Source organism: Natrix helvetica (genome assembly GCF_964273705.1).
Source record: "Natrix helvetica genome assembly, chromosome: 5".
Classification (NCBI taxonomy): Eukaryota; Metazoa; Chordata; class Lepidosauria; order Squamata; family Natricidae; genus Natrix; species Natrix helvetica.
This window is the reverse complement of record NC_138551.1, coordinates 99222869-99250458: the sequence shown is the minus strand read 5'-3', so window position 1 is coordinate 99250458 and position 27590 is coordinate 99222869. Positions and strand designations below refer to the sequence as shown.

Genomic DNA, 27590 nt, shown 5'->3' with positions numbered 1-27590 from the left:
CAAGTTCCAGTCAGACCTGCAGGGGCACCATGTGCTTGTCCGGACGGACAATGTGGCGGCGAGGGCGCACATCAGTCGGCAAGGTGGCACCAGGTCCAGCGCGCTGATGACGGAGGCAGATGCTCTCGGACGGTGGGCAAAGCATCATGTGAGTTCCATAAGAGCAGAACATATATCAGGGATAAACAAGGTTCGGGCGGATTGGTTAAGCAGGGCCACTCTGGACCAGTCAGAGTGGCGCCTCCATCCAAATCTGTTCCGTTAGCTGTGTCTCAAGTTCAGCACCCCACTAGTCGACCTTTTCACCACTCCGGAGAACGCCCAACTTCCCCACTTTTTCACCAGGTACAGCTCGCCTCAGTGGTAGATGCAACTCAACTGCCCTTGGCCCACAGGCCCGCTTTCCTGCCATTGCCTCTACTTCCTCGAGTCATTAGGAAGATTCTGCTGGAACAAGTGGAAGTGTTGCTGGTGGCTCCTTACTGGCCGCGAAGAACTTGGTTTGCCAACCTCGCCAACCTCTCGGTCAGCCAGCCTTGGAGAATTCCACAGGATTTGGTCTCCCTCAGCCAGGGGGGCCATACAACCAGGGGGGGGGTCATACAACACCCAGAGCCCCAGTGGCTCAATCTGACCACCTGGCACTTGAGGGGGACCTCCTACCTCAACCTAATTTCTCGAGGCATGTCATTCATATGATCCAGGCAGCCTTCCACCACCATCTACGGGACCACATGTCTGCCTTCTCAACCTGGTGTGGCTCCCTTGAGCCACTTTCCGCATCTCTTCCTCAAATACTGGACTTCCTCCAAGAGGGATTCGATAAAGGACTAGCCCCAAACACCTTACGGCGCCAAGTTGCTGCACTGGCCACTGTAATATCTATTGACTCCTCCGTATTGCTCAGCTGTCACCCCAGCGTACGGGCCTTCCTTAAGAGAGCATCGAATCTGCGGCCGCAGGAGATCCATCGTTACCCATCCTGGGACCTCGCTGTTGTACTCAGGGCTCTCTCAGAGCCACCCTTTGAACCTCTCCGATCTTCCATCAGGCACTTTTCCTTCAAGACAGGCTTCCTCATTGCCATTACATCGGTGAGGAGGGTGTCAGAGCTAGCGGCTCTCTCAGTAAGGGAGGATTTGTGTCTCATCCATAGTGACCGGGTCGTTCTCCGGCTGGACCCATTGTTTATCCCAAAGATCAATTCCTACTTTCACAGGGCCCAGGAGCTCATTCTCCCAAACTTTTGCCCAAGACCCATGCACCCTAGAGAGCGCCATTGGCATACCCTCGACATGCAGAGAGCATTGAAGAGGTACATCAAGCATACATCCTCCTTCCGACGCTCGGATGCCTTATTTGTATCGTTTCAAACGGCGACCATGGGCCGAAAGGTATCATCTTCAACCATTGGCCGTTGGCTCAAGGCTTGCATTTCCTTTGCCTACGAGCAGCAGGGTACGTTTGCACCTCCCAGACTGACAGTGCACTCAACCTGAAGCGCAGTGACTACCACAGCCTGGGCTACCCAGGCCTCGATTGAGGAGATCTGCAAAGACGCGACCTAGGTGACGCCATCTTTATTTGTCAGGCACTATAAACTGGACAAATACGGCTCTGCAGATGCTGTCTTCAGATGACGTGTCTTGCAGAGCGTGGTTTCTGCCGAAAAGTAACGTGGATTGTGGACCTAATTGAGGCCACCCACCCTAGTGACATTTTGCTTGGGCATGTCCCTTACTTGGACACTCCCAAGCAGTGCACTGGAGAAATACCATAGGCTTACCTAAAGGGTCATTCTCGGTGCACTGCAGGAGTGTCCAACCCCACCCTGGGGTATTATTTCCAGGATGTCCTGCTTTGCTGTGTGAAGATTTATTGCCAGGCGGACATCTGTCTCAGATGGACCATGCCTTCATTGAAAAACTGAGGATGGAAGGAGCCATAGGGCGTGGCCAAAGATTTTCAATCCAGTCCTTGGGCAGTGGGACAGAATTTAACCCTTGCTTGGACACTCCTGCAGTGCACCGAGAACGACCCTTCAGGTAAACCAATGGTCAATCTACTCATCAGTGCAGTTTGTTTGAGTGTCGCCAACCCAGGAGATGCAAAAATATTATTGGTGATTTCATTGTTTAGAGAGAAAACGAAGGTATTAATGCCACAAATTATGTGACTGAGGGGAAGGGAGGACCATCTGAACACTGAATATGAGTCATAAGCACCCCCCTACGTCGATCCCTCAGAACTTTGAATGGTTGCTAAGTAATCGGACATAAGTCAAGGACTACCCATGATAATTTATTAAATGTAGGTTCCCCTCGCACATACTATGTGGTAATCGTTCCCGACCCTAGGGGGTGATGCTCATCTCCATTTCAAAGCCCAAGAGCCAGCGCTGTCCGAAGATGTCTCTGTGGTCATATGGCCATCATGACTAAATGCCAAAGGTGCACTGGACACTGTTACCTTCGCACCAAAGGTGGTCCCCACTTTTCTACTTGCATTTTTACATGTTTTCAACCTGCTATGTTGGCAGAAGCTGGGACAAGTAACAGGAGCTCACTCCATTACACAGCACTAGGGATTTGAACCGCCAAACTACCAACCTTTCTGATCGACAAGCTCAGCGTCTTAGCCACTGAGCCACTGTGTCTCTTTATTAAATGTAGATAATGTTAAATGCTTTTTACAAATTGTTAAAAAACACATTTAAAAACAAAACAAAAAGGAATTAAAATGTCAGATACAACAAACCTAGATGAGAGCACACAAAAAAGAAGGAGAAACGTGTGCCAGTCATACTCACTAATGGACATGTCTTTTTCTTTTTCCTGTTTTTGTAATAGTGAAATAGATGGAATGTTTTCTTCTGCTGGCTGCCTAAATGGAAGCTTTTTAGCTGTCAGGTCAGTGGATAATGAATATGTAACTGAATGAAAATTTTAACATATGTTTCTATATATAAAAAATGGGTGCATAACTGTGGAACGCCTTGAGCAATTTCAACCAAACTTGGAACACAGATGACTTACTCTCTGGAAACAAATACTGCGGGGGTAAGATACCCCTGAAACCTCTCAGTGTGTGTGTTCTGTTAAGATACAGCCTATTGTGCCTTAAAATGGCTTCTACTGTACTGCTGTAAAATGGCTTCTACTGTCCAGCACAGTGGAGTTGCCATGGTAATGGCTTCACAGTACTTCAAAAGGAGGCTCCCTCTAGTAAGGGGAAAATCCAACATTAGAAATTATGTTTGGTCCGGACATTTTTCCCCTATAAATAAATACCCGGGCAATGCCGGGTTATCGTTTAGTTTAAAATATAGAAAAATGTGTACAAAGTAACATTTATCTTTCTTCTTTCTGTAGCAATGATGATCACTACAGAACGAGTGCCAGATTCTCAGGAGTGGATATGACTGCTGCCAGGCTTTTATTTCACAAACTTATACAGCCCGAACACCCACACATATCTCAGCAGGTTGGCCTTAAAAATCTCTTCCAAGTTCATTTTGATTCCATTGCATGCTATTCTGTGTTAACGTCTGTACCATATTCTTTTTGTTCCGCCATGCATGGGGAAATGTGAATTGTGAATATATTTGAATTTAATATTTTATTTCTGAATTGTCAAAAAGTATGAATTTCATTAACGTGCTTTACACAGCAAGATGGAATGATAAATAATGTATTAGAAATATGGTTTGTTTATACTTTTTATTTAGGCTTGTGTAAGAAACTATGACGAGTGTTCTTTGTCTCATTTTAACCAAGTGAAGACTTATTTGCTAGTATTATTTGCTTTGCAAAAGTCCTTGGGGGTAACAGTAAAGAATTTGCAAAGCAAGGTGGCTGGATAGAGAGCAGCAAACAAATAAAGGTGAAGCAAAATGCAACTTTCTTCAGATATGTAGTTTTTAATTTTATATTTAGATGTAACAAAGGGTATGATTTTAAAAAGCAACAGGGTAGCCTCAACAAAGCAAGACGCAAAAACAGACAGAGCTTTGATTGCTCTGATGATGCCATCTTGCCTTTTTTATTTTTTATCTATCCCGCCTTTATTATTTTTAAAATAAGGCAGTGAAAATATCTAATACTGCTTCCTCCTCCTATTTTCTCCACAACAACAATCCTGTGAGGTGACTTGGGCTGAGAGGAAGTGTTCTGACCTAGGCTTCCCCAGCAGCCCGAAGCCAAATCCTCGTCCCGATAAACCCCTTTTATTTAATTTACAGTGAATTCCTCTCCAGCAAAGTGCTGGCCCACAGTTTTTTAAGATAGTTCACAATTACCGACCTTTATCAGGCTTGGAGAATGGCCAGACCGATATCTTTCAGACGCCGCAATACTTGGCAAGAATGCAGGAATGAACTAATTGTCTCCTACAAATACCCCTTTTGCTCCTCTTTTATTCCCTATGGGAGGAGCCATTCACTGTCCACCTGTGGCCTTACTCCTAACCTTTGTTCCTTAACTGTTCCCTTCGTCTGGTGACTGCACATGTGCACACTGGGAACAGTTAGTCTTCCTCATTGATGTCTGACTCCAAAGGCAGCTAATAACTGTCAGATGGTCCTGGCCCCATCTCTGCCTTTGATGCAGAGCACTTGCCAGAGCCTTCCCAAGACTTCAGGACTGGTCCTTGTTCTTCCCCAACCTCCTCACTGTCCGAATCTGCTGTCAGCTCCGCTGGCGGGCCATAACAGAGAGTGACTGGCCCATCGTTTCTTTTTCATGCCTAAAGTGAGACTAAAACCTCCTGATTTCTAACCCCATTTAGTCATGTTTGGAACAGAAATAAATGGCGCAATTATGCTAGCTTTATTTAAAAATATGTACTTTGCTTTTAAAAATGATTTTTTTAAATTGCAAGAATAATAATATGCGTCTCTTTGTATTATTCTTATTGGCTTATTCTCCCAGAACATGTTTTTAATTTAAAACTAGATTCTTGTCTTACACAACATCCCCAGGTGGCAGCCAGCTTGGAGAAAAACCTTATTCCTAAACTGACCAGCTCCTTGCCTGATGTGGAAGCATTAAGACTATTTCTAACACTGCCAGAATGCCCCTTAATGAATGAAGCAAACAACTACATGACTTTGGCTATTCCATTTGCAACTGCTATCGTGAATCTAGAAAAAGCTCCACTGAAAGTACTTGGTAAGGTTGGTTTGCTTAATGTCAATTATAAACATGTAGGTGTTACTCTGCTGCAATGAATGAGTACATTGCAAAACTTAAGTAGGTGTGTATGTTCTGCAGTACCTGAGGCTTTTTTCAATTCTTAAACTATTGAAGAGAAGTATAGTGGAACCTCAAGTCTGACCACGACCAAATCGGGTGCCGGCCAAAAAAAAACCACTAAATGTTTCTCTGTGTTCATGAACACATCCTCAGGTAGCGATCAATCACAGCTGCAGCGATTTTACCTGCTGTAGCAATTTCCCCTTCTGCGCCTTTTTTTTTTTTGTGCACACATGCGCAGTCAGTCTTGCTTCCAGTCATGACCAAATTGGGTGCTGACCTAAGTCCTGGAACAGATAACGGTCGTGACCCGAGGTTCCACTGTATTGTTGTAAGTTCACTTTCATATGTCTGAGTAGCAAAGCTGTGGTGGTTATTGGTAATAAACCTATATAAAATAGAATTTATTTTTGGATTTCCCATATGGACCACATTGTTAAAGATAATTGTTAGTGAAGGACATATGTTAAGAACTACGTAGATTCAGAAGAAGATACTAATGCATTTTGTCAATGACAGTTTATATCCCTTGGACCACTACAACATTCTTTTTGTCTATTACAAGATTTTGAGCACGCTTTTGCATTGGTGCTAGTTTGGTTGGTTGAGTACTCTCAAGAATTAAGGCAGGGGGATTTTATTAGCCTTTGAATTCCTAAGGATCAGTTTTATCCCATTTATTTTTAAGGATGATGCGGACAATTTCCAGCTTTCTGTTTTTCAGCTAGTTCTCTACGCAATGATTAGATATAATAATAGATGTCATTATTCAGACATTAGCTTCCCAAGAGCATGAAGCAAACTCCTTGTCCCGACAAAAAACCCTTTTACTAATTTACTGTGAATTCTGCTCATTCACATCCAGCAAAATCTTTCAAGGGAGGATTTACAGTCAGAGACCTTATCTGGCTTGGAGAGCTGACAGGCGGGATATCTGCAAAACTTGGCAATGAATCTTGGAGAGTCACAAACCAATTAAGCAAACTAATTGTCTCCTGCAAATTCCACTCCCCTTTCACTCCTCTTTTATTTCTTCTGGGAGGGGGCATTCATCGTCCACCTGTGGCCTTACTCCCAAGTTGACCCCTGTTCTTTAGCTGGCACTCTGTGCATGCACACACTGGGAACAGGCTCCAGGTGTTCATCTGCCTCACTGATGTCTAACTAAAGGCAGCTAATAACTGGCATACGGCCCTGGCCCCTTCTCTGCCTCCGATACAGAGCCCTCATCAGAGCCTTCCCCAGACTCCAGTACTGGTCCATGTTCCTCCCCAACCTCTTCACTGTCCGAATCTGCTGCCAGATCCGCTGGCCACTGGCGGGCTACTACAGTCATGTAGTCTAACAACTTTTAGATAAGATAAAATTGTAGGAATTTAATAAGATTCCAATCTGGCAGTGGAAGTACAATTTGTTTCAGATGACATTGTGCTTTGACCAAAGGGCTAAGATCACATTTTGAGAGCACTTTCAGGATTTATTATTGCTTTTGGAAGATCCAAACTTTTCTGTCACTGAAAGGTTGGCGACCGCTGTTCTATATGATAATGCTTTGCTGGCCTGAAACCTTGGCAGGCAGTTTTTTCTAAGAAACCCAACTGAGAAATTTCTAGGGAACTTCTATTGATTCTTTAGTTTTTGAAGCTGTCAGTTTCTACCTGCATTTTATAAATTCTGTTATTTCTGCTCACTGTTTTTAAACATGAGTTGTCTCTTGTTTTAATTGGTTCAATATGTTTGCTTGCTTTATATCTCATTATATCATATAAACATTTCATGATTCAGAAGCAACTAAAAAGTTTTTAGTTAAAACATATAATATGAGTAAATGGATGGGGTTTTTTTGATGTAGAGTTAAACCGTTGGTGAAATGAGGTCATAGAGAATGTTAAATAAAAACTAATTCAACCAGCTGTAGAATGCGTCAGTAACTCTCACCTTCTTGCCTGTCTGTAGAAAACTGGTGGTCTATATTGGAACCTCCATTGTTCCTCAGAATAGTGGAACTTTACAAAGATGTTGTAGTCCACCTTCTGAAACTGTACAAGTTGGGTATCCCTGCTTCAGAGCAAAGAATCTTTGCAAGCTGCCTACATGCTTCGCTCAAAGTTTTGGAAATATTACATAGGGTATGTCTTGGAAATCTGTATTCTTATTTGCAAGTTAAGATTCAGATTATATCTATCTTCAGTGTAATGGATACAAGTATTAATTTATAGGTCTGGGTTCTTTTAGAGTGCCTTCTTATTTTGTAGACAATTTGGGATTTATTTGGCAACTGTAGTTGTCATTGGAGGGAACATTTATCTTCTAGTGAAGAGAAATGCTTTAATTTAATAAAGCATCTGAACTGTAAATCTAATCAAATGAACTAATATCAATTTCACAAATTTCAGTTTCACAATAGAATTAATATTTAAATCAATTTATAGATGATAGATAGATAGATAGATAGATAGATAGATAGATAGATAGATAGATAGATAGATAGATAGATATAGAGAGAGATAAAATGAATTTTTAATTTATATATATATGTGTGTGTGTGTGTGTATGTATGTATGTGTATGTATATATATATATATATATATATATATATATATATGTAGTTTTGATATGTATATATCTATATATGGATATAAGAAATATGTTATTGTTTTGTGTGTGCACACGTACATATATACATACATATATATAATTTTGCTACAATATGCCAAACCAAAGTTGAGGTCATCAGGGTTCAGTTCAAATCACACAGACATTCAATTTTGATATTAATTTATATTAATGAATATTACTTTTTAAATCCACAGCAATGCCACTACTATTACAAAAATTCAAGCATACCATATTTTTCAGAGTATAAGACGCACCAAGGTTTTGAAGAGGCAAATTAAAAAAAACCGTTTTTGCACTCTGCTAACCTCCCAAAATGGCCCATTTTGGGGGGAAAACGGGCCCTTCCCCCCCAAAAAAAAGGCATGAATAGCCTTTAGGGAGTGCTCCTGTGGGGAGTGGGGAGCCCAAAACGAGCAAAAAATGGCCCATTTTTTGCAAAAAAAAAAATTGCATGCATAGCCTTTAGGAGCCTTATAGAGTACTCCTGGGGGCTGTGGAGGGAGGCAAAATTGAGCAAAAAAATGGCCCATTTTTCACTAATTTCTGCCCTCCCCAGCCCCCAGGAGCTCTCTGAAAGCCTTTTACAGGTTCTGCACAGCCATTTTGGTGAAGTTGGTGGGGTTTCAGGAGGCACAAAATGCTGTGTTCAGTGTATAAGACGCACCCAGTTTTTCAGTCTCTTTTTTGAGGGAAAAAGGTGTGTCTTATACTCTGAAAAGTACGGTAATTTTACCACAGTTGCATTCTATAACTAGTTTTCTGTGATTAAACAAAAAATGTTTATATCCCAATTACAGTGGTACTTCAGTGCTCATCATTAATTGGTTCCAAGAGGCACAATGAGTACTAAAAAAGTATTCAATGAAATTGAGTTTGATTGCTGCTGTACAGCAATCATTATACTTCTGCTTCTCATTATACCGTGTTTCCCCGAAAATACAACAGGGTCTTTTTTTTTTTTTGACCCACGAAATATGGCCTTGGGCTTATTAGAGTGGGAGGGCTTATTGTTTTGGGGTTGCCGGGTGGTTGCTCCCTTGTGAGCGGGCTCCCAAAGAGCTAGGCACAGCCTCAGGGGCAAAGCAGCCATGAGGTGACCATGCTCACGAGCAACCACCTGGCAAACCTCCTCTCCAGCTGGGCAGAGCACCATTCACTGACCTAGGGAGTATCCCTAAGGCGCCAAGCCATGTGGCACTCTGCCCGCCCCCAGCTCCTGTGGCTTGGCACATTCGGGATACCCCCTAGGTCAGTGCATGGAACTCTGCCCAGCTGGAGAGGGGGGTTGCTCGAGTGCCTGCTCCACCCCCAGCTCTCATGCTTCCCAGCCTCACCATGCCCTGGGCCAGCTGTCCTTGCAGCTGCCGCCGAGCTCTGAGCAAACTTCTTGTCCGGCTTCCAAACTCCGGAACACGACTTCCGATTCTTCCAGCAACGGCTGGAGTTTGGAAGCCGGACAAAAAGCTTTGTTTGGAGCTTGGCAGCGGCTGCAAAGACAGCTGGCCCAGGGCATGGTGAGGCTGGGAGGCATGAGAGCTGGGGGTGGAGCAGGCGCTCGCGCAACCCCCCCTCTCCAGCCGGTTAGAGCTCCATGCAATGACCTAGGGGGTATCCCGAATGTGCCAAGCCGCGGGAGCTGAGGGGGCGGGCAGAGCGCCACATAGCTTGGCGCCTTAGGAATACTCCCTAAGTCAGTGAATGGTGCTCTGCCCGGCTGGAGAGGGAGTTTGCCAGGTGGCTGCTCGTGCGCATGGTCACTTCATGGCTGCTTCATCTCTGAGGCTGTGCCCGGCTCTTCAGGAACCCGCTTGCAAGGGAGCAGCCGCCCAGCGACTCCCCCCTCCAGCCAGGCAGAACTCCACTCCCCAACCTAGAGGTATCCCGAAGGTGCCAAGCAACATGAGTGCCTTTCTTCCCCCCTGCCCCAGCTCCCGCGGCTTGGTGCCTTCGGGATACCGCTAGGTTGGTGAGCGGTGCTCTGCCTCGCCGGAGGGGGGGGGTTGTCCAGGGGGCTTATTTTCAGGGCGGGGGCTTATATTTTTGCCCACCCAAAAAATGTGGCAAAGCTTTTGTTTCAGGACATGTTGTATTTTTGGGGAAACACGGTAATAAGTCCTAAAAATTGTGATATTTTGCTATAGCTGCATATAAAAAATTAGCATCTTCTCAAGCATTAAATTCTTCTCACAAATTGTTTAATCATTTTATTAGTCAAAAGTAGTTTTACATTGTTATACCATCAAAAAGGGACATGGTTTATATCTGAAAATGAATATTTTCTAGCTTTTCTGTTCTTATAAAGATAGCTGACATTTCATCTAGAAACAAACATTTCAGATAGTTTAGAAGTGAAATATGAAATACTTTTAGTGACAGATTCTCTTGTGTTTTTTTAAACTTAGGTGAATGAAAGAGGTGGACAGATAATACAGTATGATAGATTCTACATACATGAAATACAGGATTTGATTGATATAAGAAATGACTATTTCAACTGGATCCAGCAGCAGGCATATGGAATGGTAAATGTCTTAATTTTTGCTCCCACTGTATCTTTGATACATGACCATATAGGTACATGACCATGTAGATAGTGCAGTTCTTCATTTTTATTACTTCCAACCATTTTGGCCATATAAAATTTGGCTCTGGTGAGAAACATGGGTCATTTTTTGGCTGTGTTTTCTTGTAGGGATTTTTTGTCCTGTGGTAAAATATGTCTAAGACAGATTTATGTTGGGATAAAGCTGTATTACTATTATTCTTCCCTTCCTTCCTAGTACCAATCTCTTTCCTCTTATGACTATAACCATGTTGCTTGTATCTTTAAAATGTATATTGTTTCATTTGTTTCCTAGTATAATTTGATTGCTTATTAATAACCTATGACTATCACTAAGTGTTGTATCTTATGATTCTTGATGAATGTATTCTATTTTATTTTTCTTTTATGTACACTGAGAACATATGCGCCAAAGACAAATTCCTTGTGCGTTCAATCACACTTGGCCAATGAAGAATTCTATTCTATTCATATGTCCGTATGTCTTTATCAGCATTAGAGAAGCTGATATATGCTTTTAAAGTAGTTACGGGTCCACTTTGCAGCATGGTGGTAAAGCACATTGTCCTGTTACTCTGCCAACTTCAGAGAGGAGTTTTAGCAGTCTCCGTTGCCATTGTTAAACAAACCGCACACAATCACAATGTCCCGTGATCACCATTTGCAATCTTGTGCTGGCTTTCTCATTGGTTTTCCTTGTTGGAAGCCATCAATCAAGGTGACAAGCGGCAATCACGGGACACTGCAGTGTTGTAATTGGGAGCTGGTTGCCAAGCGCCCGAATCCACAATCTTGATTATGGGGATGTTGCAACAGCCACAACTCTGAGACAGGTTGGAAGTCTCCTCTGTTCAACACCATCCTAATTTCAAGTAGTCTGTGAATAAGTGGTCATTAAATGGGAACTGTCTTTATCAAGTATGTGGTGCTGAGTTTAGGCAGAACAGTAGAGGAAGTGACATAAACTGCAGTTAGAAGAGAAAAATAAGATGCAAAACTTGAACTTGTTTGGTCACTTGTAATTGCAAAGTAAGATTGTATCCAGTGAACCCCTTAAAGTGTCAGACAATAATACCCAATTAAAATTTTAAAAGCCCATTTATTCTGGGTTTAAAAAGTTAAAGATGTCCTTGAATTAAGCTATAATTAGGAAATTAGCAGCAACAGCAGCACAAAAATAGTTTACATTCTTCTAGGATGTTCTTACAATTTCTGCTGTCCTAGAATTCCATGACAATTTTCCATTTGATTACTAGTGAAATTTTGATTTTGTTGACACAGCTTTCTGAACAGAGAAGGGGGGGGGGGAGAGAGAAAAATATGTAGCTTTTTAAAAAAGAACAGCTGCCCTAATGTCAGACTAATTTTGTTGAGACACTTCCTTATCTTCACAATTCATATCTAACTATGTTTTCTGTATTAAGAAAATCTATCTTGCTGGTTGGTCCCTTAGAAACCTTGACAGGTATTAATTAGTGTTACATGCATATTGCATTAAAATGCCAAGTACAAACCTGAATATGAAGGTACTTTTCATACTGTTTATAATATGGGGACAAAATGATATATCTGTGTTGGAAATGTGACAGATTACCTGGGTTGTGAGTGTCTCTTGTTCAGAATTGTTTATCTCAAGCTTCTGGTGTGTTTCTTGTTTTGATTAATTGTCAAGCACTAATTCAGATAATAGCCAAGGTCAGAACATGGTCTCTTAGTTTATACTGAAAGTTGTACTAAATCTGAGCTTCAAAGTCAATGTTTTGGAACTGCAAAACTTTTGCATCACTAAACGACACTAATCAAAATGTTGGGACCTTGTTAAAAAGCCTTTCGGCCTTCAAGTATATCCATGATCTTACCCAGATATGTTGCACTGTGTAGGGTATCCTTGTTTGACTTCACACATCTCAGTGAGGCACGACATCTGTTGTTTCTCCACTGCTTCAGTTCAGCAAAAGCTGGCTCTAAAATCACCACTGTGATCTTGCTATATATGATTGTATTTTTAGATTGAAAATGCCCTTTCTCTTTTTTTGTATCTTAGGTCTGAAATATTTTTGGAATTGTTTTGGAAGGTAGCCGAGGGGCAATTTAGAATAAATGGAATAGAAATATTGATTGAGAAATCTGCTTCTGCTGTTAATAACTCAAGAAATGGAAAGCTCTGTTTTGTTTGCCCATTTAGAGTGTTATTTTGTCAAAGCCTCTAAGGATGATTGAAGAGAATACTGGGAATAATTGTTTTAAGTGGCTGATACTGGAGATCCCTATTCTTCCACAGCAAACTGATTTATTGGTTGACGTGGTCTTGTTAGAACTTGCCTTTCTGTTTCTGCCTCATCCTTTCACTTAATGATTTACTGCAGGCTCAGCACTTTCAGAGGTAAAAACACTAGAACTTTAATATTAAGAGCCTGGAGTGTCCAAAGAACCATAAATAAGGCACAAAAAAAGGACACTTAGCACCCCCATTGACCTTTGGAGGTGACATAGTGATATACTCTGGGTAGGGGTGGGTGGGCTGGCATGGAGGCGATATCCTTATCTTAGTCTTCGCTCATTGTTGGCTCATCAGCTCCATTCCCTGTAAGCATAAAACAGTGTGGGTATTTTAGAGGAACTAATTTATTCTTGAGGTTTGGCACTGTAAGAAAATGGAAATTCACATGCCCAAATTAACTGTACTTTTTCCTCTTAATTACTGCTGCCCTTTGTGCTTTGTGAATAGGATATCAGCCACGGATTAAATGAGGTAAGTGATTAATTATCAGAATAACAGTTTAGGAACGAGACAGAACAAAATTAATTTCTTGGGTTTATTCATAGACCTTGAGTTTACACCGATAATATCCATTTGGAAACTATTTTGTTCAGATCTGGATTATCAAAGAAGAAACTGCATATAATTAATGTATAAACAATAAAGATTGCTCAACTGCATCTGTTGACTTGTACGCTTAAACTTAGCTTCTTGTTGTAGTCAACCTTTAGTTCACAAAGTAAACAATGTTTTTTTCATTTTTTTTCAAGTAATTCTCCCCCCCCCTTTTTTTTTTTTTTTTTTAAAGGTGTCAGAGGGACCGGTTACAATTTGCACCTATCCCTTTGTATTTGATGCCCAAGCAAAGACAACACTCTTGCAAACAGATGCTGTCCTGCAGATGCAGGTAAATTAATACGACTTTACTATTTTTAAAATAATGTGCAGAGCAAGTATGATTATTCCTTGATTAATTTGACTAAAAAGTGTGTGCTTTGCCTTTTCAGAATAAGTAACTTTTCCTGCTTCTTCATTATTTGAAATATGCTTTATAATCCCATTTCTTATAAAAGGGAAACTCTGGGCACTGGTTTTGGCTAAGAATCGCCTTTGGCCTTGAGTAGCTTGCTGTGGCTTTTCACTTTTCAGAATGGGAAGAGATATTAGTGTAGTCAGAATCAAAGCTAAATAGTATTTAATTCAATTGACATAAGTACATGCACACCAATCAAACTGTTCCCTTTCTGGGATAAGGAACATACTAAAACAAAGTAAAAAATTATAAGGCAAGAGATTTGGGGGTGGGGGGAGAAATATTAATAACTCTAGGTTATACTGGCACTATATCCATCCATGTCTTTCCATCCTTGCAACATCTTTCTTTCTACAAAGTCTGTAAACAGCTTTTTCACTCCCTTTTTGTATAAACTTTCCACCACTCTTTCTGAGGATCTCATTAACTGCGGTCATGATTTTTGGGGCTTCTTCTTAGCACATTCATTCCTCCTTCATGTATTTCTTTGCAGTTCAGGCCTTATGGATTCCCTCTTATCTGGCCAAACCATCTCAAGTCCACATTAATTCATCACTCATTCATTCTTGATCCCATCTCTCTTTGTTCCTTAAAAAATTAATTTCTGCTGCATTCCACTTACTTTTATATTTCCCTCAATATTCTGTTTTGTATAACAATGCTATTTAATGTTTGACAGTCATTCTCTTCCTTATAGCAGATTAGATACTATCCACTATTTTCTGAAATGGTATAGGGCGTCCTGCTTGAGAAGGGGGCTGGACTAGAAGACTTCCAAGGTTCCTTTCACCTCTATTCTGATTCTGATTCACTACTTTTTTTTAATCAGCATTCATATGTTCTAGTTTGCCATTTATGTGTAACTTTCAGCTGTTCAATTCATTTTCCTGTCCAACTCAACTATCTCTATCTTTTATACATTAATTTTCAATTTAAATCACTAATTGCTATGTACCATCTTATATTCTTTAAATCATTAAGATTCTTAGTTTCCCACATGGATCAGCCACATTAAAAGTATAGCTTGTTCAGATTCCCAACAACACTTCCTAATATCACTGTGAGCACGTAGAGTATGTTGAAGTAATGCATTCAGGAGATGACTAATGTATGAGTGAACTGAAAGCAGTGCGTCCCAGTCCATAAAGGGACACAGCTGGTGCACAAAGTTGTGCAAAAGCCCTCCTGTATCAGGCGTGGAAGCCATCTTTTGCATTAGGCCTTCCGGCCTGCCACATTCAATGCTGTGGGAAATTGGGAGGGGAGATTATATGGAGTATGGGAAATATATAGTCATAATAACATTCCTTTCTCAGAGAATCAAGGACATCTTGCTCTGCATCTGGAACGGCATGACTAGGAGGCATCTCCAGTTTTGGACAGTGCCTGGGTGGATCATGTGATGGACATGTGGGTGCTGGGCAGGAATCTGGACTTTAAGTTGGGTGGGGGAAAATCTGGAAACTCTCAGATTCGGGTTTTCGCACATGTGCCAATATGATATCTCTAATAAAATGGAACTTTGAGAAACTTCAAGCCTTGGAGTCTTCTTTAGTTGGGGGTGACATCCTGGTTAGGACTACCACTGGCTGTTTGAGTCCAGGAGGACCACAAGTTGCACATTAATTCCATTCGTTGGATGAAAAATTCTTAGACCCAGGGAGTCCTAAAATCTACAGCCACTCGGTTTTGCCAGGGTTGAACTGATACCTGTTCTTCCCCATTGAGCCCTGAATGGCATCCAGACACTGAGACAGTATCTTCAAAACATCACTTGGTCAGTCTGGCATGGAAATGTAAAGCTAGGTATCAATGCTGGTTAAATAGAATGGGGAGAGTGTTCAACCCTAAGGGACACGGTAGAGAAGGGACTTTGGGCTTGATCTCTCCCCCACCCCCACCCCAATCAGCATCACCTGGACCCAAATCTGGCTAATACCCTCCCCCAGAGTCATCTGATCTTGCTCTTCCATTATCACCATTCACCATCCACTCACATATAAATTCCTAGATTTGTATGCATCCAGAGGAGCTTAAATGACACCAGTTTATACTTTCTGTTTTACATTTTAAACATTTCATTCACAATTACACTCATTCATTTACATTCTATATGGGTTTATCAGATGAATTCCACAAGAACAGTCCCATCTTCATTGCAAACTTTTATATTCTTCTCCTTTCTCTTAGTTTTACTTTGCTTGTTTATCTTAGTTTCACAAATACATAGGTATTTTATTCATTTCTTCATTTTAATTCAGTTTCCTTCCTTCCTTCCTTCCTTCCTTCCTTCCTTCCTTCCTTCCTTCCTTCCTTCCTTCCTTCCTTCCTTCATTATTTATGCCCTTTACCATTTTACATTCCAATCATAATATCCCATATCTTGTAAATTGCCAATAGATAGGCCCATAAGACTGAGCTCCATTGCCCATCATGGCTTGAATCACTTGAGTTTCCATGTACTTTTTTTTTTTTTAGTAAAGATAGAAAAGGTGTACATAAGGGCACCAGGATAACTCCAAACATTCACAAGCTGTTCTGTGCAATCAGGGTCTTCAACAACAGAGTATTTTGTAAGTCAATGTTTTTGATGTCAGGGTTCAAGTAACACCCCCAACAAAAGAAGACTCCGAGACTTAAGTTTCCTGAAAGTTGCATTTTATTAGAGATGTCATATTGGCACATCTGGGAAAACCTGAATCTGGAAGTTTCCAGGTCTTCCCCACCCAAATGAACATTCAAGTCCCTGCCCAGCACCCACATGTCCATCACATGGTCCAATCAGGCACCGTCCAAAACTGGAGATGCCTCCCAGTCACAGCTGCAGGCAAGGTGTCCTTGATTCGCAAAGAAAGGAACGTTATTTAGACTATATATCACCCATACTCCATATAATCCACCCTCCCGTTTTCCCACAGCAGAAAATGTGGCAGGCCTGAAGGCCCAACATAAAAGATGGCTTCCAGGTCTGACAGTTGGCTTAATGCTACCAGCTCAGAGAAGCACACAGTGTACTGAAACACATTCAATATCATGCAGTTTAAATTTATAAAACATAGGTTAATGAAATACGGCCAGTATGGGTTTTTCTCAGAGTGTTCCTTTAGTCACACTGAACATTGCAGTTTCATGGGAAAAAAATGTGGCTATCACACTGATGGAGACTTGAGCCTTTGGGCTTCTGGCTGAGTTTCTGACATCCTGTGTTCCTGCAGTTGCCAAACAACCCCTAGAACATCATCATCATTATTGTTGAGCATTGATGAGGTCAGAGCAAGCTTTAGGCAGCAAGAAATTTCTTGGTTGGGAACAATGGGCTTGTTCATCTGGGGGGGAAGAAGATGGAGAAAAACTTTGCTCTAAGGGGCAAATGCTGGAAATCACCATTAATCTAATTTTACTAACAACTGATGCATTTTCTTGAATGTAAACTCTGTCTTCGTCCCATGTTCACGACTATAACTGCTACTCCTAAGGCTTTTACTTGGTTTTTCCCAGATGGCTGTTGACCAGGCTCACAGACAGAATTTCTCATCTATTTTTCTCCCAGTATTTGAATCTGTCAATCCATGTCTGATCTTAATTGTGCGCAGAGAAAATATTGTGGGGGATGCCATGGAAGTGCTGCGGAAAACAAAAAATCTAGATTACAAGAAGCCTCTCAAGGTAGGTCATGTTGGCATATTTTAAATTCTTGATACACATCAACTTAACAATTGTGATTCTCCCTCCTCTGCTCATTCCCTTTAAAGGTCCATCTTGGGAATGCCCATTTTGGGAAGCCAACATTTTGAGCAGAAAAACAGCTGGCCCATAAAGGATTCTAGTAGTCCCAGCCATTCAAAAATGCTATCGCTGTTATTCATTTATTTTTTAAAAAACTGGAATTTCATTAATTATTTGAATATCAAAATTAGGAGCAATGTGAGATCCATGACAAATTGTTTCTTTAAAAATACATATATTCTGTTATCCGTGCACCAAATCTGTACTTGAATATAACAATTATAACAGTATGCTAACTTCATTGCCAATGTTAGGTTATTTTTGTAGGCGAAGAAGCTGTTGATGCAGGTGGAGTCCGCAAAGAATTTTTCTTGCTTATTATGAGAGAACTGCTCGATCCCAAGTATGGAATGTTTAGATATAATGACGTTTCGAGATTGATCTGGTTCTCAGATAAGGTACGTAATCTATAGGTTGGTGTTTTTGCTAGTGGGATGGCAGTGAATAGATCTTGGTTTGCCTTGCAAACTGACCCTAAGTGTGCTTTAAAAAGTTTATTCTAATTATACCAGTTTACATCAACTGTTCTCTTGTGGTTCATGATGGGATTTCTGCATCTGGCCTTGTGCTTCAGCTTGGATGGGTTACCTTCCCACCTTTCTATATATCTGGCAGGTATATCTGGTTATGGGCTTTCTGGCAGAGGTCTGGTATTTGTCACTTGTTGGGGAGAAGAACATTTGCAATGAGGTGCAAGGCAGGTCTTAGATACGGGACATCTGAGCTGTGGTTTGTTTTATTTTAGGAAAACGTGCTGCTTTTCCATTTGCAACATTAAAATTAACATATAGTTAACAGCATTATATGAAAATCAATAGGATAAGCAAAAACAATTGTGGAACAACTAGACCTTTCAAAAAAAGCAAATAGTTGCATCAAAACTGGCACCAGATGAGCATCTAGAAAGATAATTTTTGCAATGGAAGGGCAATGTGGAAAAGGGCAATTTCCCCAATCATGATCTGTCCTGTTTCAGAAAATGTTTAGAGTTGAAGAAGTGTCTGAGAGTATTATGTTGTCCCTTCAGCCAGATTGAGTGTAAAAGGGCATATAAACATTTGCTTTAAGCAGCTTTAAAGATTGAAATATCTCAATTTGTGCTCAAAAGTGCACAAATGAAGTTATGGTGGACTAGTGTCATATGCAGCATTTCTTTCCTCCAATTTTCTTTTGCAAATCAACAGTTCTCTGGGACACATTGAGCTGAAAGAACAGCTGCCTCATAGTCACCCAGTGAGATTTTGTGGCTGACTATGAACTTGAGTCTTTCCAGTACTAACCCACTACACCAGTGGGTTGTATATAACCTTTGAAAGCCATTTACATACTGTGTTTCCCCAAAAATAAGACAGCACTAGGCCTTATTTTCGGGGATGAGGTGCAGGAGGCAGCGAGCGATTTCACTTCATGGCTGCTGCTGCATTGCAATATTTTCAGGGAGGACTTATTTTTGGGAGAGGCTTATTTTAGCGCATGCGCTCAAAAGCCCAATTGGGCTTACTATCCGAGGAGGTCTTATTTTCAGGGAAACATGGTAATCCATACAAGTCTTGCCTAGTCTCCCCTTCTCCTACTCCCAGGTAGGCTGCAAGGGACCATCATGTAGGAAAAAAGGACTGAAATTCACTGTGTCCCTAAATTAAGAACTGTGTAGTACTTAGCACTTTCTCCCTCTTTCCCCTACCCACCTCTCTCAGAAAGAGAGAGAAAGAGAGTGCATGTGTTAATAAGCATATGTGTGCAGGCCCTTGTGTATGTGCATGATCTATGTACAGGAGTGACTCTTCAAACCTGAGCAGCAATTTCAGAGCCCAAGTGGGTTCCTCAGCTCTGTATTACAGTAACACTGGCAGAAGGTTGCTGGAGCCTAGGGATAATGGCCAAAGTATTTTAGCAGAGAAGAAGTTGCAAGAGTCAATCAATATAACTGATGAATTGTACACAGAGTTGTATTGACTTCTAAGGATGCCAATGGGAGCCTTAACTTGCTAATTTGATACTTCGCAAAAAGGGGATCCTATTCTTTGAAGTTACCCTCTGATCTGGGGTATTAGAGTGCACTCTCCATCTTCTTCCTTTGACCAAACCTCACGTTGTGTCAGGTGACATTTGACTCCTACCCATGTAGTGGCCAATATCAGTTCAATTTATATAATATGGGAGGATTGTTAAAGTAGACAATTGTTCTTTTTTTCTGAGAGAAAGCTGGTTAGAACAGGGGTGTCAAACTCAAGGCCCAGGGGCCGGATCCTGCCTGCCAGGTGCTTAGATGTGGCCTGCAGGGCCACCCTGGAAACAGTGAAGGACCGGCCCGCGGTGCCTTTGCCAGCAAAAACCGAGCTGGGGGGGGGGGGGGCGGCTGCACATGGCCTTCCTGAGTTTCATTTTCACTGGCAGAGGGTTGCAGGAACCCGTCACAGCTGAAAACAGTGCCCGCGAGGGCTGCATGTGGCCCTCCCGAGCTCCATTTTTGTTGACAGAAGGTTGCAGGAGGCCATGGTAGCCGAAAATGGAGCTCGAGAGCCCATTTTCCCTGGCAGAGTACTTGGGCTGTCACAGGCACCCCTGGCATGAGAGATGTCAAAATGTACATGCCCCCCCCCCCCCCCGCCACCACCACCACCTCCCAAAGTCAAACACAACACTGATGTGGCCTTCAATGAAATCGAGTTTGACACCCCTGGGTTAGAAGAATCTTTAATAATGTAGATTCCGGTCTGAAACAGATAATTTACAGTGTTTTGTTTTTCAAAAAGGTTCAAATCTTACTTGAGGTTTAACACTTATTGAACACACATTACTTGTAGAACACAGATAATGTGCAGTTCTTCATGGAACAATGTAGTTTAACCTTATTTGCTTTGCTTTCTGTTGAATTACTTTTCCTTTGTATTCACAGACCTTTGAAGACAGTGACTTGTTTCATCTGATCGGTGTTGTTTGCGGACTAGCAATATACAATTTTACTATTGTAGAACTTCACTTTCCATTGGCTTTATATAAGAAGCTTCTGAACAAGAAACCTTCCCTGGAAGACCTCAAAGAGTTAATGCCTGATGTTGGCAGGTGAACACAATTTAGTTGATATTAGAAATTACATTATCTATGCTTTGGCTTGTTTCATCAGAGAAAAGAATTAAGTTCTGTATTGTTAATCAGAAGATGACATATAAATGCTGCTTATTTTGCACTACTTGGACTAATATACATACATTTGTGGTTTAATTAACTTTGATTTAATGTTCTTGATTAAAAACACAAATCTGATGATAATGAGAAGGATTGGTGCAGTGGTGGAATTCAAACAATTTTACTACCAGTTCTTTGGGCGTGGCATGGTTTGGTAGGCGTGGCAGGGGAAGGATACTGCACAATCTCCATTTCCTCCTGATCAGCTGGGACTTGGGAGGCAGAGAATAGATGGGGGTGGGGCCAGTCAGAGGTGGTATTTACCAGTTCTTCGGACTTCTCAAAATTTCCGCTACCAGTTCTCCAGAACTGGTCAGAACCTGCTGAATACCACCTCTGATTTGGTAGCTGTTCTAAGAAGTCAGTGCTATCATATTTTTGATTTGAGATAATTTCTTCCCATCGGACCAGCCTGTTTTCTGGCTTCATATTTTTTCTGAAATTTGGGTAGAAGAAAAGGATGGCACTTGTAGGAGAAAGAGCAAAGACTTTCTCCTCTGTTGTCAAGGGGAGACTTTGTAAGACAGAATACGGTGCTGAATGAACATACAAAATCTGCCTGGCATTTTCATTGCTTTTCCCTAGTTTGGAATTACAGTACAACTCAATTAAAATTAAAGCATGTTAAAAACAAGGAATTTGATTTGTGCATATTTAAAAATACATCCTTTAAAACTTTGGGATGAAGGTTATCAAAATTAAAAATAGGCACTGTAAGAGGATTTGCCTTAAGATAGTGCCATCAAGATGAATTTTTGCGTAGTTGAGGAGCATTATGCCATATGCTGGAATGTTAGAAAAAAATGCCGGCACATGCTATATAATGGTGCCTGGAATTAGAATTGGTACTGTTGTAGTACCGTAAATGAAATATTTGCACATGGAGTGGTTTCAATCTAATTGGCAAAACAGCATGCACTTGTGGGGAACTATGTAAGTTGGCAAAAGGAGAAAATATTTTGGGAAGATGGGGGGAAGCATGAAGGGTTGGAAGGAGACTAGAAAAGGTACCGTTAGAGCTGAAATTCCTCAAGGAAGAACAAATGCTGGATAACTGAACTGAGGGTGCTTCCATGCTGCATTGCAATGTTTTGTGGATGTACTTTCCTTGTTCTCAGTTTTTGGTAAAAAGATAGCAAAACCTTTCAAGTTTGCAGAGTCTAACTAAATTCTGCTGTTGCTGAAATGAAAGATTAGCATATTTGATTTTCCAGGAGTATGCAACAATTGCTAGATTATCCAGAAGATGACGTGGAAGATACCTTCTGCCTCAACTTTACAGTAAGCATTATCTGTTAGCACATGTGTCAGTTCATTTCAAAGTGGAATTCATATTAATCTACAAATAGAACACTTTATTGATCAAGTGTGATTAAACTCAAGGAATTTGTCTTTGGTGCATAAGTTTGGTGCTATTTTCCCAAAACAGCAAAGTAATAATATTCATAATAACAGAACAATATATAATTGCAAAGGATAATCATAATAATGCTACCTATAGAGAAGGCGGTAGTGGAACGGATGAGAAGGATAAAAGTAATAGGGCCATACTACATGAGTATGTATGTTTCTGTCTTGAGTGAAAATTAGACATGATGCTCCCTATAAAGCAATGTCGAAATCTTCTGCAAGCAAACAATGAGATGCTTCTTCTCTCCTGAACAGATCACGGTTGAAAACTTTGGTGCCACAGAAGTTAAAGAGCTAATTCCAAACGGTGCCGATATCTCTGTTGTCAAACAGAATAGGTAGGTTGTAATAGTATATTTCATTTAGCATTTTATCTTTCTACTTTTAATTCAAAATTAACTAAAAGGAACCAAGGCATCAACACACTAATGATGATCAAATAGTCCCCTCCGATTTCATCAATTGTGGCTTATGAAGTTGGGAAGGAGCACGGGCCTACGTTTGCCTTCTGTTCTTAATTTTTGTGCTCCATCCTGTGATGTGCATGAAACCAATAAAGCAGCGAGTGTTATGTTTAGTTAACCTACTTTAAATCAGACATAAACAGGATGTTTGGGCTTTTAACGTATGCTATAAATGAAGTTTCAAATTCAGGAGGAGAAACAGCACTTCCAAAACTATATCTGTCCATGATTTAGCTGAATTCAGCCTTTGCTTGACTGAATATTTTGTAGAATATTCCATTGAAGGAAGACAAAATGTTCATAAGAAAAGAAAAATTGCTGTTGCTAAATGGATTGTGTCCTGAGTCTTTCTAAAGGGTTTTTCTTTTAATCCGGTTCTAGGCAAGAGTTTGTGGATGCCTACGTGGACTATATCTTCAATAAATCAGTGGCTTCTCTCTATGATGCATTCCATGAAGGTTTTCACAAAGTGTGTGGCGGTAAAGTTCTTCAGCTGTTTGAGCCTAATGAACTGCAAGCAATGGTGATTGGGAACACCAACTACGACTGGAGAGAACTAGAGAAGGTGGGTGGCTGTGCCAGAAATTAGCTGCTGTTCAGGAATTAAGCCTTCTGTTTGCCAAGATTATTTTCCAAGATTTCTTGTCCTTCCCTGATAACAGAGAATGTGGTTACAAAAAGCAAAGAAAATTAACTCACTATAGACATTGAACCTTTATGGTTGGTGGTAAATGTTCAAATAGTGAGTTAGAAAATGAAAATGTATGCATGCTGCAGTCCTTTGCATGTTTTCCCAAACACCCCGTGATAAATATCACTTAAGTTAATAGAAGATTACAGCTGAAGTTTTTAAATAGCTTATTTAAGCATGCATATTGCACAGTGTCCAATACAGTGTCCTTGCCTGTGCTTCAGTGCTTGTTTGGTGGTCAACATAGTCTACCATTTGCAGGGGAGAAGGAAGAAAGAATCAGAGACAATGTTCTTTAATAGTGTGATTTTGATTTTTTTTTTCTCCTTAGAATACTCAATACAAAGGAGAATATTGGGCAGAACATCCAACAATTAAATTGTTCTGGGAAGTTTTTCATGATTTATCACTGGAAAAGAAGAAACAGTTTTTGTGTAAGTATCTTCATAAAATCAATACATCTTGACCATGGGGATCAGGGATGGTATTCATTTACCTTCCCTACTGCTTCGCAAATGTGAATGTGTGCATATCCGCGCATGTGCTCAGCGCCTGCACATGCACTTTGGCTAAAAAAAGGGGCCTAAATGGGATGCCATAGAGCTGGGGAGGGTAGGCGTGGCCACCCGCAATTTCTGCTTCTGGTTCAGGCGAACCTGTCTGAACTGGCAGAATACCACATCTGATTGGGATCCTATTTTGCATGTAATGCTAAATCTATAATGCTAAGTCTATCTTTCTTCTTTCCAACATAAGCAAAAGCCACCCAGTTCTACTATTCAATTCTACTTTTAACTATCCAGAAGGCAGGCGACTTACTTACTTTGCTTTTTAACGGTTTTTAATTAATGCTTGATTTTTTTGTTTTTGTCTTGAGTACCCTACCCTGTGCAAAATTACATGCCAGTGAGATGGGCAGCTGTATAAATGGAATGAATGGAGTTGGTTTTTTTTTTTTAATGAATACCATTCCTGCTCTTAAATGCGAGAGTCTCTTTTCCCCTCAGCAGTCCCTGGTACAAGATATGCAGAAGTAAAGAGTGGGGTAATCTTACTGTAGAATTGGATGTCTGGTTATGTATTTTTGAAGTCTGTCTTATGTTTTATTCAAAGAAGCCTGGGTCAGTGATCAGAGTTTATTATGAAACTATAGTCCAAATAAAGCAGAACTCTAGGAATCTTGTAGAAAGGAGTTTTTGTCACCCCTTCACACTAGAGAAGAGAACATACCAGCCTGAAGCTTACAGCAAATATTGAGGTGGTAGTACATATGGATCTGCCTTACAATTTGAGCAAATGTTTCCTATAAAATATAGAATGTATTGTGGGAAGCATAAGTAAATATATTTTTAAAAAGCTGAGAAGGGGTAAAATACAAGGTGAATATTTCAAACAAATACTATAGACCAGTGATGGTGAACCTTTTTCTTATGGCATGCCACAATTGTGTGCGCACGTGCTATCGTGCACCCACACGTGCCCAATCCTCCCCACCCACCTGCGTATGTGCGTGCAACACCCACCCCCCCACCCCCCCGCGCATGCACGCAAAACCCCTACCCAGGCTCCGGAGGCTTTCCTGAACCTTGGGAAGGGCGAAAAACAGCCCCAACGAGCTAACCAGAAGGGTGAAAATCAGCTGGCTGGTATGCGCGCTGATTGCTGGCGTGCCAGCAAATATGGCTCCGCGTGCCACCTGTGGCACACCTGCCATAGTTTCGCCATCACGGCTATAGACTATTATTTTAAGTTTTCTAGGAATCCTTAGTATTCTCTCATTTTATTAAACATAACTTTGCTAAACATTCCTTTTAATTGAAAAACAATGCAACATGCTTTTTTACTCTTAGGAAAAGTCAAAACATTTTTCCTCCCAAACGGAGGGGTGCATTTCTTTATCTTACTTTAGATCTAACACTGAGTTTTGAATATCTGGTGTGTAAGTGTTGGGGTGATGGGTGGCAGCACCATGATAATAAAATCTTCCCTTGGTTAACCCGATTCACTCCCTGAACACTAAATTCTTGGTCTGCCCATTTCCAGATTAATATTGATTCCACAAAAGTAAATAATTCTTTGTTTAGCCAAAAGTACTTCAACACAGTATGTTAACAAAAAAACTTTCTATCCTGTGTATCATATACTGGTACTCTGTGATAAACTTTTGATATCTGACTTAGTTTATTCCATTTTCTTCCTTTTTAAGTGTTTTTGACAGGGAGCGATCGTATTCCTATACTTGGAATGAAGAGCCTTAGTCTTATTATCCAACCAACTGGAGGTGGAGACGGATATCTTCCTGTATCTCATACATGTTTTAATCTCCTCGATCTTCCAAAATATACCAACAAGGAAATACTGAGATCGAAGTTGATCCAAGCAATTGATCACTGTGAAGGCTTCAATTTAGTATAATGTAAAAACTCAGCACCATCCAATCATTTAATTGGGAACATTAAACCAATGCTTAGATCTGCTTTGCAATGTAAAATGGGTGATACCCAAGTGGTGGTGATTATAAGAAGCTTGTTCATAAACTATGTTCAGTGATCTGATTCTTTCACAGGAGCCAAAAATCCTTATATTAATGATTGTCTTGATGCGAACTGTGGAATTGCATTTTGCCATCTTAATAAAAATGCAATGTTGGAATAAACACAAGTTTCATAACTAAATTTTAGCATTTCACATATTGCAAAAATGTTGCTGTGTGTGTGAAAGATGTGCTTTTCTTTTCAAATCACTGAAAGTCAAATTAGATTTTCATTTTATTAAAAGTTTCTTTTTTTAATATATGCTCCAGCAGCAGTAGAGTATCTATTGCTTTATGGAATTGGGGCTGTTTTGTTAAAATAAACAAAGTTACAATAAATAGAAAGAAAAAGCAAGTACAACATATTTAGCCACGTTTGGAGATGGGTTTGAAGGGAGAGTAATTTACCATGATAACAAGGAAAATTTATATAGCAACCATTTCATCTTGCAACTAGTTCATCTTTTTACAATGAAAGCAATTGAGAATGTCAATGCTGTTTTCATTTGCAGTTCCTTCAGGTGTCCATGGAGTTGTCATTTGCTAATTAAAACTATGAAAGAAAAATCCCTTTCTTAAATTTTGAGATTTCATTCATGGTAATCCAAATAAAACTCGGATGTTTGGCATGAGTGCAGAATTATCAGCAAATTCTTTTTTCTCTTGGGCAGAACTAAGATTTTACCTTTCTTACTCTCAATTATTGGAGTAGTTTTAAAATTTTGGTTAAATTATTTACTTTTATTCACAGTTTTTTAAGGACTTTGGTCATTGGAAGTGATACTTTGAACCAAGCAGATAAGAGTTATGAGGGGGGGGGGGGTGTCAAGTTCCTGAATGTTTACATGTTATTAATAGTACGTGACTTTCAGCTGTGAAATAAATATTTATTTTTTTTAGATTTATAAACTGCAGTGAAACAATTCAAGCATAAAATAAATATTTGAATGAAATGTTGGATAATGTATACCCGTAAAAGTCTCATTTTTTAAAACAACATGGAGAAAATTTGCTTAAGTCATGTGTCTAAATTATTTTAAGAGGGACATGTGTTCAAACATTTGAATCCTGTCAGACATACTCAATTGTACATTCAGGTCTGCTGAAGTAATGTGTAAAGGTATAGTATCTTGAAGTGCCTGGAAGGAATAAGTTAAAAAGGACCTTGGTGGTCTTCTACTCCAACGTCCTGATCAAACAAATTACCATTTCAGACAACTGGTTGCCCAGTCTCTTCTTAAAAACTTCCAGAGCACCCACAACTTCTGGAGGCAACTCATTCCACTGATCAATTGTTCTGCAGGAAGTTTCTCCTTAGTTCTAAGTTGCTTCTCTCCTTGATTAGTTTCCATTGTTTGTCCTGCCCTCAGGTGCTTTGGAAAATAGCTTGACTCCCACTTCTTTGTGGCAGCCCTTGAGATACTGGAACACTATCATGTCTCCCCTAGTCCTTTTCATAACTAGACATAAACAGTTCTTCAACCGATAAATATGCATGTTTGTGTTTTATTCTTTGCCTTCCTGCTTTACAACAGAAGAACCCCAAACAAAATAGTCTGGTATGTGACATAAGTAGGTTTATTTGACTAGCTAAATTTCTTGTTTTTTAAAATGTTGCTGTTAGAAGACCCAAGCGTTTTAACAATAACTCAACAGGTAGTATAAAATTGTTTTATCTTTGTAGAGGATCATAACAGTTCTGACTTCAGAGCAGCGGTCCCCAATCTTTTGGGCACCATGGACCAGTTCTGTGTGGGGGGAAATTCCAGAGTCATAGTGGATGGATGGGT

At 40.4% G+C, this 27590-nt stretch overlaps 1 protein-coding gene across 2 annotated transcripts in view; it reads left to right on the top strand.

The window, feature by feature from the left end:
• The window catches only part of HERC4 (HECT and RLD domain containing E3 ubiquitin protein ligase 4), a 52448-nt gene extending 25683 nt beyond the window's left edge, over window positions 1–26765 (top strand). For both annotated transcript variants that reach the window (XM_081956205.1, XM_081956204.1), the window contains exons 12-25: window positions 2850–2909; window positions 3372–3483; window positions 4979–5168; window positions 7209–7381; window positions 10274–10393; window positions 13503–13601; window positions 17226–17393; window positions 17768–17911; window positions 20413–20579; window positions 21917–21983; window positions 22368–22450; window positions 22958–23141; window positions 23599–23701; window positions 25474–26765. In XM_081956205.1, coding sequence (XP_081812331.1) covers window positions 2850–2909; window positions 3372–3483; window positions 4979–5168; window positions 7209–7381; window positions 10274–10393; window positions 13503–13601; window positions 17226–17393; window positions 17768–17911; window positions 20413–20579; window positions 21917–21983; window positions 22368–22450; window positions 22958–23141; window positions 23599–23701; window positions 25474–25682 — 1879 coding nt within the window. In that variant the 3' untranslated portion in view covers window positions 25683–26765. The remainder of the gene's footprint in view (window positions 1–2849; window positions 2910–3371; window positions 3484–4978; window positions 5169–7208; window positions 7382–10273; window positions 10394–13502; window positions 13602–17225; window positions 17394–17767; window positions 17912–20412; window positions 20580–21916; window positions 21984–22367; window positions 22451–22957; window positions 23142–23598; window positions 23702–25473) is intronic.
• The last annotated feature ends 825 nt before the right edge of the window (window positions 26766–27590 follow it).